The sequence below is a fragment of the Stegostoma tigrinum genome, chromosome 22 (genome assembly GCF_030684315.1).
Source record: "Stegostoma tigrinum isolate sSteTig4 chromosome 22, sSteTig4.hap1, whole genome shotgun sequence".
Classification (NCBI taxonomy): domain Eukaryota; kingdom Metazoa; phylum Chordata; class Chondrichthyes; order Orectolobiformes; family Stegostomatidae; genus Stegostoma; species Stegostoma tigrinum.
Genome location: NC_081375.1, coordinates 16,136,723 through 16,149,299, shown reverse-complemented (window position 1 = coordinate 16,149,299; position 12,577 = coordinate 16,136,723). Strand labels below are relative to the sequence as shown.

Genomic DNA, 12,577 nt, shown 5'->3' with positions numbered 1-12,577 from the left:
TATGCACAGTGGCAGTCCTTTGTGCTGGTGCTTACTAAGGTAAGATCAAGTGATATAGTGTCACTTTGGCCTATGCTCTCCATTGGCGCTTCGTTCTTTGGCTGCACCATTTTCTATTAACATAAGGATGAAGGAACAGATAATATAGTGTTTTTTCTTTCTTTATTCGTTAATGGGATGAGGGTGTTACCGGCTAGGCAGCATTTATTGTCCATGTCTAATTGCCTAGAGGGCAGTTCAGAGTCAACCACATTACTGTGGGTCTAGAGTCACGTGTAGGCAATCATAGCAGTTTCTAGGACATTAGTGAAGACGTTATCTGCATCTCTGGATTAACAGTCCAGTGATAATATCACTCGACCATTGCCTCCCCTATAAATTCATGGTCGTCTTAGGTTCTTAAGTCCACTCTGCACCAGCCCTCAGCTGCTCCAAGGTACGTATTCTCTGGGACTTGTTTCCCTGCGCTGGCCTTCACTCTGCGACTTGCATATCCACGCTGGCCGCTGCACTGGGACTCGCTCCTCCACGTAGGCCTTCTCTCTGGGACTGGCTTCTCCGCACCATCCTCCGTTCTGGGACTCATTTCTCTGCACTGCCCTCCACTCTGGGACTTGCTTCTCTGCGCCGGCCTCTACTCTGGGACTCTATTCACTGCACTGGCTGCTGCACTGGGACTTGCTTCTCCATACAGGCCTCCTCTCTGGGACTCACTTCTCCAGGCCCACATCTGTTCTGGGACTCACTCCGCCACGAAGGCCTCCGCTCTCGGTCTTGCTTCTCTGCGCCGGCCTCTACTCTGGGACTCGATTCACTGCACTGGCTGCTGCACTGGGACTTGCTTCTCCATACAGGCCTCCTCTCTGGGACTCACTTCTCCAGGCCCACATCTGTTCTGGGACTCACTCCGCCACGAAGGCCTCCGCTCTCGGTCTTGCTTCACTGCACCGGCTGCCACTCTCAGAACCACATCTCCCCACTGGCCTCCATTCTGGGACTCGCTTCTCCATGCCAGCCACTGCTCTGAGACTCGGCTCCTCCGCGCCGGCCTCCTCTTTGGGACTCGGCTCCTCCGCGCCGGCCTCCTCTTTGGGACTCGGCTCCTCCGCGCCGGCCGCCACTCCATCAACTGACCTTTGGAACTCTCCAGATATGGCCTCTAGTCTGGAGTTGCCTCCTTCATTCCCATCCAGGTAAGTCAAAAGTTGAAAAATAAGATCCAAAAAGGGATTTTTAAAAAAAAGAGGAAAATAGAAAAAGAACAGGCAGAGCAGAGGATTCCTGGCTGGAGCATCTTACTCTGCTGCCATCTTGACAAATACAGTGTGAAGGACAAGGCTGGTAGGTGTAGGGAATGCTGGATGACAGTAGAAACTGATGGTCTGGTCAAGAGAAAGGACCCATATGTCAGGTACAGTCAGCTGGGGTCGAGTGAGTCCCTGGAGGATTATAAGCCTAGCAGGAGTGTACTTAAGAGGGAAATCAGGAGGCAAAGTGTGGAGTTGGATGAACACAGCAGGCCAAGCGGCATCTCAGGAGCACAAAAGCTGACGTTTCGGGCCTAGACCCGGGTCTAGGCCCGAAACGTCAGCTTTTGTGCTCCTGAGATGCCGCTTGCTCTGCTGTGTTCATCCAACTCCACACTTCGTTAACTTGGATTCTCCAGCATCTGCAGTTCCCATTATGTTCCCAGGGATTTGAGACAGCTTTGGCAAATAAGATTAAGCAGAATCCACAGAGATTCTACAAATATATTAAATGCAAAGAGTAACTTGGAATGTTATGTAACAAAGCTAGGTTGAATAATGGTAATATGGAAGACAGGAAGCTAAGATGTGTGTTGGCCCCTTAAGGGATTTATGCTTTGTCTGTTCTTAGAAACTTTAAGAAAATGTCTGTCTGTGAGCAGCAGCTGAATTTACCAGTACAGACAGCCTCAAAAAGTGAAACAAGTATATCAAAAAAAAGCTTTACAGGGGGCAAGCAAAACAACAGCCTTGTTTTGATAGTGTGATGAGTTTGAATGTGTCCAATTAATTTAAAACCAAACTCTAGTTCAAAGCCATTCCCCTCTCAGAGAAAGCCCATCTAATTAATCAAAGGCACCATGGCATTTTAGCTCAAAGTCCTCACAGGAGAAATTATAGAGATAAAACATCCCTGACGGTTGAATTAATGGAAGAAATGCATTTGTGAAGAGAGCGGAGATGACAGAATATTCCTGAAGACAGTCTGCGTGAACTTGGAGAGATTAAGTTATAATTTATCACTTTTTATTAACTTGGTTTATATCAGTGGGACTTGTCTTTATTTAAACAGCATTCCAGTAGAATTTAGACCAGTTAGGAAGTAGTAGCCTAGGGGAAAATTATTTGGTTTGTTAGTAATTCTGTTAATTTGTTCATTGTTAGGGTTAAACAAATAGTTTTTTTTATTACTTGTAAAGTGGAGTTCAGAGATTTTCTTTCTTTTAACTATTAACTATTCTTTTAACAGATTATGAACGGGAAAGGCAAGTTTTTTTTCTGAGTGCTTTGGGACTAATTATTAGAAGGGAACCTCTAATTCCATCATAGCAGATTGAGGTTTGTGTTTCGGTAATAATCAGAGGGGATCGGCCATTTCCTCTCTGTAACAGTTAATATTTACTGTGGAGAAGGACATGGAAGCTGGAGAACTTGGGGAAATAAATAGTGATGTCTTGAAAAGTGTCCGTGTTACAGAAGAAGAGATGCTGGAGGTCTTAAAATGTATAAAGGTAGATAAATCCACTGCACCTGATTAGGTGTATCCCAAAACTCTCCAGGCTCTTTGATGAAATATTTGTATCATCAACAGCCATGGTGAGGTGTTGGAAGAATGGAGGCTACCATTATTTAAGAAAGTCTGTAAGGAAAATCCAGGGAACTGTAGACCAGTGAGCCTGAAGTCAGTGGTGGGTTAGTTTTTAGAAGGGATTCTGAGCAACAGGATTTACATGTATTTGGAAAAAGGACTGATTAGTGATAGTCATATACGACCCTTTGTGTAGGAAATCATGTCTCACTAACTTGATTGAATTTTCTGAAGAGGGTGACAAGGAAGATTGACGAAGGCAGAGCAGCAGATGTTATCTATGTGGATTTCAGCGAAGTGTTTGACAAGATTCCACATGGTAGATTGTTTAATAAGGTTAGACCACATGGGATTCAGGAGAAGCTAGCTAATTGGATACAAAATTGGCTTGAAGGTAGAAGATAAGAGGTTGATGATAGAGGGTTATTTTTTGTACCAGAGGCTTGTAAACCACTGCAAGGATCAGTGCTGGGTCCATTACTTTTCATCATTTATGTAAATGCTTTGGATGTGAATATTAGAGTCATGTTTAGTAAGTTTGCAGATGACAACAAAGTTGATGGTGTGGTAGGCAGTAGGAAGATTATCTAAGTATGATGGGATCAGAGGGGCCAATGGGTCATGAACTGGCAGATTAATTTAGATGAATATGAGGTGTTGCATTTTGGTAAGGTAAATCAGAGCAGGACTTATATACTTAATGGCAGGGCCTTGGGGCGTGTTGCTGAACAAAGAAACGGGGGGGCAGTACTTGTGCATAGCTCCTTTGAAGGTGTAGTCGCAGGTAAGCAAGGTGGCGACGAAGGCACACTTGCCTTCGTTGGTCAGTACTGTGAGTATAGGAGTTACAACATTATGTTGCAGCTGTACAGGGCATTGGTGAGGACACTTTTAGAATACTGTACACAATTTTGGTCACCCTTCTATAGGGAGGATGTTGTTAAACTTGAAGGTGGTGAAAAGATTTCCAAGGATGTTTCTGGGATTGGAGGGTTTATGCTGTAGAGGCTGAATAGACTGGGGCTATTTTCCCTGAAGTGTTGGAGTTTGAGTGATCACCTGTACAGAGGTTTATAAAATCGTGAGGGTCATGGATAGGGTGAATAGCGAAGGTCTTTTTCCTAGAGTAGGGGAATCCAAAACTAGGGGCGTAGGTTTAAAATGAGAGGGGAAAGATTTAAAAGGAACCTGAGGGGCAACATTTCCACTCACAGGATGGTACACCTGTGGAATGGGTTGCCAGAGGAAGTGCTGGAAGCAGGTAAAATTACAATATTTAAAAGACATCTGGATGAGTATATGAATAGGAAAGATTTAGACAGATACAGGCCAAATGCTGATAAATGGGACTAGATCAGATTAGGATATCTGGTCTGTGAGGATGAGAATGAGTACAAAAAGCTTGTATGACTCTAACTCTAACCTGCTGTAGACATGTCTCTTTACGTGTTTGAATGGGTTGATTTGAAATATCTGAAAAGGGACTTGGCAGGCTCTTGTTGTGCAGTGATGGTGTCCCTACATCTGGGTCAGAAGACATCCGTTCAGGTACTGCCTTAGTGTCATAAAATTTCTTGACAGGTTGAAAAAAAGCACCAAAGTGGCCTTATCATGCTGCATTTGCTGGGAATTATTAACAATTGTTGTTAGGTGATTATAAATTTGACGCTGGGTTTATTGAAAATAGAAAGGATCTTGTGCATTTCAGCCCTGTGCTCTGGATCTTTGAGCTCTGCAGAGGGGAGTTGGTCAAATTGAAGGACTTCCTCATGGGTCTACAAGTTGCTGTGGCTAAAGTAGTCTTCAACATGTCCAGGCAGTGGGCTGTGGAGTAGGTCATAATTCTCCTGTTTTCTGTGGTTAGTTCACAACCATGTCTCTCTTTGGAGGGGGAGCATGCAGTGTCCACCAGTATTGAAATAACATCACAGAGGCTAGTATCCCATCATCAAGTCACACTTTATTTACTCGTAGATAGTCCTTGATGCTGATTCAGCTTCCTTGGAGCCAGCTGTCTGAGTGAACAGAACCTCTGACACTCCTGGTTATATCAGTCAGACAGGGATTTTTGTTTGGACCAGATTACCACCCCAATTCAGGAAACTCATATTCTATGATGTCTAACTGGCTGACCTCGTTTCAATCACAACAAGTATCTTTCAAACTTAAGGAAAGCTGGGTATCATGGGGACTGGAGTACATTATTTTCCCCATAACACTACTTTGATTTAGTTCCTTCCCTTGTTTTCCCCTCTCTTATTGATTGTTTGTTATTATCACATTGCTGCTGGGCAGTGTTTGTAATTTGTTAATTCATTGATTGGATAACTTAGTGATGGATTTATTTATCTTTATAAATATATAAAAACATGGTCTTCTAGTGTGCCTACCTCAGGGCCAGAAGTTTCAAGCTCAAGTCCCACTTTGCTGGAGGTGCAAACTAATAGGTTCAACCTAGTGGATAAATATAATTAAAGAAAGTTTCACAAGAACTCATGTGTTGCAGTGAACATTTTGACTTATCTTCTCAGATTGTTGTGGAATATTTCAAACCAACAATCAACATGGGGTCTTTCATTCAATTATCAGTCAGCCTTTATTTTGCACCAATGGGAAGGTAGTCTCCACTGGCGAACCAGAAGACTTCTTCAAATTACAGGGTTTCAAGCAGTACATATACTATTCTATTGAAGTTGTTGTAATGAGGTCAGCCAGCTGGACATTATAGAAAAAGTGAGATAACAGTGTGAAGCTGGATGAACACAGCAGGCCAAGCAGCATCAGAGGAGCAGGAAAGTTTGACATTTCGGCTCGAGACCCTTCTTCAGAAATGGGAGAGGGGAAGGGGATTCTGAAATAAATAGGGAGACAGGGGGAGGCGGATAGAAGATGGATAAAGGAGAAGATAGGGTGAGAAGAGGCAGACAGGTCAAAGAGGTGGGGTTGGAGCCAGTGAAGACAGGTCAGTGCAGGGAGGATGAACAGGTCAAGGAGGCAGGATGAGGTTAGTGGGTAGGAGATGGGGGTGGGGCTTGAGGTGGGAGGAATGATTAGGGAGGCGGGGACTAGCTGATCTGGTTTTGGGATGTGGTCGGGGGACTGGACCTCTATATCGGGGAAACTAAGCAGACGCTTGGGGACTGCTTTGCGAACACCTATGCTCAGTTTGCAAAAAACAACTACACCTCCCAGTTGCGAACCATTTCAACTTCGCCCCCCGCCCCCTCCCCGCACCCCTCAGACAACATGCCCTTCCTGGTCCTCCTGCATTGCCACGATGACGCCACCCGAAAGATGCAGGAAGAGCATCTCATGTTTCACTTGAGATCCTTGCAGCCCAAGGGTATCAATGTGGACTTCACAAGCTTCAAAATCTCCCCTCCCCTGACCACATCCCAAAACCAGCCCAGCTAGTCCCTGCCTCCCTAATCATTCCTCCCACCTCAAGCCCCACCCCCAACTACCAGCCACTAACCTCATCCCATCCCATTGACCTGTCCGTCCTCCCTGGACTGATCTGCCTTCACTGACTGTAACCCCGCATCTTTGACCTGTCTGTCTCTTCTCACCCTACCCTCTCCTTTATCCATCTTCTATCCGCCTCCCCTGTCTCCCTATTTATTTCAGAATCCCCTTCCCCCCCGCGCCCCCCGCCCCCCCGCATTTCTGAAGAAGGGTCTCAAGCCGAAACGTCAAACTTTCCTGCTCTTCTGATGCTGCTTGGCCTGCTGTGTTCATCCAGCTTCACACCATGTTATCTCAGATTCTCCAGCATTGGCAGTTCCTACTATCTCTGTAACAATCATAGAATATGAGTTGCCTGATTAGGGCTGTTAATCTGATCTATTCAGGTAGTCCTGGCTGATAGATAAAGAAAAAGGGGATTGTCAAAGATTCTACCACTCTGAGAGCTGACTCTAAAGGGGCAGTAGTAAAGTAAAGGATTTTCCATGTGTAAATAAAGTGACTTGGTGATGGTATACTGGCTTCTGTGAAGTTATTTCAGAATAACCGCAGTGCTGCCTACAATAAGAATTTCCAAAGGACCATTTGGGACATTATGACAATGTCACAGGATAAGCACCATCTGTAATCTCATTAAGAAATGGAAGAAATCATTTTCACAACCAAACGTCCAGACAGTATCCTGTTCATCCCTGTTGCAGAACAAACTAAAATCTTTCACATAAACAAGAACCAAAAGAACTGCCAATGCTGTATATCAGGGACAAAAACAGAAGTTGCTGGAAAGATCCTTCTGTCGAAGGGTCACTGGACCCAAAACATTAATTCTGGTTTTCTCTTTGCAGATGCTGCCAGACCTGCTGAGCTTTTCCAGCAACTTCTGTTTTTGTTCTTTCACATAAACATTAGCTTTGGAGTCAAGGATGCCTTACCTTGATGGAATGTATGGTTTTCAATTGTAGAAATAACATCATTACTATGTGTCTAAATGGAGCAAACTGGACGGATCAAATTTATAAGATAGAGGCTAAGCACTAATAATTTGCTAAAATGACTTTAGGAAATGTGCCAATGATATTGATCACTCCAACATACTACATGTCTGCAATCAAGTTGTTTTGCTATTTTTGTACTACTTGCATCTTAGCTAGTTTGTTCTAATTGTATCTTAGCTAATTAGATCTGCCACCTCTCAGTTTCAGGTTTCCATTTTTCTAAATCTAAATGTCAGATAATTACTCTAAGCAACTCCCACCTAATGATATCATACAGCTACTGTCAATTTCATATACCCTACTTTTATATCTACTCTTCCCAAAAAACTCTAAACATTAATTGCCATTTTTAAAATCCATACAACAAACTTTATCACAACAGAAACAAAATGTCAATCTAAATATAACAGTTCGAAAAACATCAAAACCGATCAATCCTACAAAATGAAAATCCTATCTACTTCCCAACATCATAACTTTACAGTAACTCAAGACCAGAGAAATTTTTACTCGGGGTCTAAACTAGACATTTGATTTAAGTGCTTCTTCTCGGTTCCTGTTTTGTGAGCGGTGAAGTTTTTCTTCCCCTCAAATGTTAACACCCCAAGAGCTTAAATTTCCCAGTCTCTTGATAATCTGCAGAATTCTAACCAATAACTCCTAGTCTAGAAACTTCACAAACTAAACTCTTCCGCTGATGTAACTTATTCCTTTTACTGTTCTAAATAATCTAAGAGAGTTTCTATTTGGTCTGACCCCAGTCAGGTGTCCTACAAACTGAGTCCAAAATTTCTTGAACTAAATTTTTTAAAACTTGCTCATTGTAGACTCTGTTAGAGCTAAGGGCTTAATATTTTGTTTCTCCTGTTATAAACCCAACAGTATAAACAAGGTTTCATTAATACTCCACGAGGATTTAGTCACCTGACAAATACTAGATTTTAGGTTTGGTTCCAAAAATAAACCAAGTTAATTTTTAATTCCTTCACAAAAATAGACCATTTCTATATGGCACATTTTGCATTGGAATGTTACATATAGATTTCATAACATTAATTGGAGATTAGATAGGGCTAATAAAATAATTTGAATGCTTTTATTTGAGCAACTAAAGAGGTATTGTTTCCAGCAACAGCGAGGTTAATAATGCCAGTTACGGTTCAGGGCCATTGGCGAAAGAGCTAGATATGACATGAGTGAAATGTTTTTACCTGTAGAAAGTTAATATGTACTGCCTGAAAAGATGACGGGAACAATGAAACAGTAACATTCAAAAGTGAATTGAGTAAATACTTGAAAAGTAAAAAGTTACAGGAAATACAATTAACGTAATGTAAAGAAATTCCCTCTAAGGGCAATATGGGTCTACCTACAGCACGTGGGCTACAGTAGTTTAAGAAGGCAGCTCACCGCCATATTTTCAAGGGCACATTGAGATGGGCAATAAATCCTGGCCAGCTACAGGCACGCATATCCCATGAGTGAATAAAAAAATTCTATTAATTGCATATATAATTCACTCCTTTCCTCCCTCCTGGCTTTTGCCCCAAAGATCCTTAATTTTTCATGCACCTTGTGGTAGTTTTGTTGGGAACTCAGCCCATAAGTAGACAGCCTGGTATAGCTGGTTCTTTTTAAAATTTAGAACAATGGCCAGCAACTAGTCTCATGAGTTATCAAAAAGTAGTTCAGCAGTTTCAAAGACACAGAGTTAACCCTTTGAATGGATAACTCTAGCAGAAGTCAGCTATCTAATATTTTGGCCAAGCCTTTTCAAAACTTGACTTTTACACAAGTATATGCAGTAAATGCATCATTGTTTTCACAAATTATTTCAAATCTGCAGGTTAGCTTAACCATTGAAGATTGGAAGACCACCAAATGGAAAAATATTAGTGTGGAGAACATGGATGCAGATTGTAAGAAATTTGTGAAAGACTTGAGAAGTATGGATAAAGAAATAAGAGCATGGGATGTTTATTCTGGTTTAGACAATTTAATAAAGAACACCATGACTTCATTGAAAGCTGTAAGTGAACTGCAGAACCCAGCTATAAGGGAACGTCACTGGCAACAACTTATGCAGGCAACAAAGGTACCGAGCAATGAGGCATATTTTGCTTTTATATATAAATGCTAAAAGTGTGGCTCTACAATATCCAGTCATACATTGCTCTTTCGAGTTATTTAAAGCACTAGATATGAAAAGCTCCTGAGATGCAATCTGACAGTCCTGTACACTTCTGCCTTATTTTTCTGCTCTTCAGGCTTAGTGACATTGGGCTGAACCTCACTAAATACAAATGAATTGTTATTTCTATCATTTGCTTGATTTGAAAACAGAATAAAGCTAATCATTCTTGCTTGGCATTGATAGCCTTATTCTAATAAATAGATGAGGCCTTTAAGATACCTTCAATACATTCCTGATATTAACTGAGGCCTTTCAATGGCATAGTGAGGAATTTCTAGAGGAAACCTTTGAACTCCTGATGCCCTTCATTGCTGAAATTCTAAATGGGGAGGAATCCCTGCACTGCCAAAGTCCACTTTGTAATCCTGTATGCACTATGCATGTAAGCTTAACTTCTACTCTATTGAGTTCGAGGAATTTTGAGACCAGTTTATAGTTAAACTGTATAAGAAGATCCAAAGTGCTGTTTGATGATCTCAGCTGATCCATCAATATGCAGCAGTAGTAATATATCCCCAGTGTCTTTGGCTAAAGAGAGAGAAAATTCTCCTGAATTTCTATTCCATTTTTTTGTTACATTTGGCAGTTCTACTGAGAAAAGTGTGTCGGAAGTAGATGATCACAATTTTAATGAGGCAGAAGAGGACACGTGCAACACATACTCAGTGTATTTAGAAATGAAAGGGAAATTTGATTTTTGTAAAGAAGAGAAATTTGATTTTAAGAAGTGCAGAGAAAATGTGAAACTATTGTTTCCTTTCTTTCATTGTTTTTACAGGTCAATTTTGTGATGTCAGAAGAAACGACACTTGCAGATTTATTGAGTCTGCAATTGCATAACTTTGAGGATGAAGTACGCAACATTGTTGATAAATCTGTAAAAGAATCTGGAATGGAAAAGGTATTGGATTCATTAATCATTTTGAGAAAGAGGATTGATGCAAACCCCTAAATTCTTAGAAATTTCCATTTTCATCAGTGTGCTCATCACGCAGTAAGGGCAGATTTTAGGAATTTGCACTTTCCAGAAATTGAAAATCCAACCGGATGTGGTCACATTTCCCTGCCAATTCTTAAATTATGCATCAGGTCAAAATACCCAATTTAATGACTAAATATTACTTAAAGGTGACTCTCTCAAAATTGATCTGGATGTGACCTGTGAGAAAATATTTATCTTGACAGTCAAAGGCAACAGCATGGTATGTTGCCTCTCTGGTGCCAGGGTCAAGGATGTGTCAGAGCGGTTGAGAAATATTCTGAAAGGGGAGACCAGCAGGAGGTCATTGTACACATTGATACCATTGATATTGGTAGAGAAAGGGATGGGGTTCTACGGAGAGAATATAGGAAATTAGGCTGGAGGTTTAAAAAGTAGCACCTCCAAAGGTAATAATACCTAGATAACTCCTGGTGCCACGTGCTAGTGAGAAGTGGAATAGGAGGATAGGGCAGATGAGTGCGTGGCTGAGGGGCTGGTGAATGTGACAAGGATTCATATTTTTGGACCATTGGGATCTCTTCTGGGGAAGAGGTGATCTGAAAAATAAAGAAGGGTTGCACCTGAATTGGAAGGAAGCTAATATCCTGGTGGGGAGATTTACAGTCTTAGTCATAGAGTTGTAAAGCTCAGAAATAGATCCTTCGGTCTAACTTGTCCATGCTGACCAGGCATCCTAAATTAATCTAGTCTGACTTACTAGTATTTGGTCCATAGCCCTCAAAACATTTCCTATTCATGTATCCATCCAGATGCCCCGCTATTCACCCTATTGGTATACCTCATGATTTTATAAACCTCTATATGGTCACCCCTCAGCCTCTCAGGCTGCAGGGAAAGAAACCCCAGTCTATTCAGCCTCTCCCTTCAGTCCTAGCAACATTCTTGTATATTTTTTCTGCACCTGAACTGATTCCAAATCTTGTTCTTTTGAAGAACTTAAAAATGTACAACTGATCTTGTTCTTTTGAGGAATGTTACTCCCTCCTTTTGGCTTTTGGTTATCCCTCCTAACTTGCAAACATTCTTGGATGTTCAGTTCCCAATTTAGTTGCCATATATTCATGTACATATTTTAGATTAGATTAGACTAGATTCCCTACAGTGTGGAAACAGGCCCTTTGGCCCAACAAGTCCACACCGCGCCTTGAAGCATCCCACCCAGACCCATCCCCCTATAACCCACACACCCCTGAACACTACGGGCAATTTAGCATGGCCAATCCACCTAACCTGCACATCTTTGGGCCGTGAGAGGAAACCGGAGCGCCCGGAGGAAACCACGCAGACACGGGGAGAATGTGCAAACTCCACACAGACAGTCGCCCAGGGTGGGAATCGAACCCGGGTCCTTGGCGCTGTGAGGCTTCAGTGCTAACCACTGATCCACCGTATGTTATGTACATCTCTGGAATGGCAAGTATATTGCATTTATTCACCTCAATTTGTGCCTTTAAATAATCAGCCTTTTTGTAAACGTAACATGCATTCAAATGGAGTGCCTTTAATTCTGCCCTGTTAATAATATTCTACATTGTGATCCCATTTCATGTTTTTCTTCATCTGGACTTTGCTCGTGCTTGCTATTTTTCTACTTGCTTTAAGCAGTTTTGCTTTAACCTGAACTCCTTCGTAGCCTCCTTTCCCCTGCCAGTTTAGTTTAAATCCTTCTCAGTTACACTATCAATGTCCTTGTGAGGATGTTTAATGTACAGATCCCATCTACCACAAAACTATGCCCCATGCCTCAGAAATCTGATACCCTTCCCCTTTCTTATAGCAGTTCTCCAGCTGCAAGTTCAGGCACTCGGTTCTCTTATTCCTATATAGACTAATGTGGAACTGGGAGAAATTCTGAGGTCAGTGTTTTTGAGGTACTGTTATTCAGTCTCCTTCCTAACTAATTGAAATTTACTTTCAGGACCTCAACCCCTTTCTATAAACGTTGTTGACACCAGTATTAACCACAATCTCTGTCAGTTCTCCCTCCCGCTGAAGACTGCCCTGAAATCCATGATATCCTTTGACCCAGCACCAGAGGGCAAGATATAATTTTGGTGTCATGTCAATGGCTACAGAAATATATAT

The 12,577-nt window shown here is 41.9% G+C and overlaps 1 protein-coding gene across 1 annotated transcript in view; it reads left to right on the top strand.

Moving 5' to 3' along the window:
- LOC125463872 (dynein axonemal heavy chain 17-like) overlaps positions 1-12,577 on the top strand; it is a 364,283-nt gene that overhangs the window by 57,969 nt on the left and 293,737 nt on the right. Inside the window, exons 9-10 of the mRNA XM_059653668.1 lie at positions 9,142-9,390; positions 10,268-10,390. Of these exons, the coding sequence (XP_059509651.1) occupies positions 9,142-9,390; positions 10,268-10,390 (372 nt within the window). The remainder of the gene's footprint in view (positions 1-9,141; positions 9,391-10,267; positions 10,391-12,577) is intronic.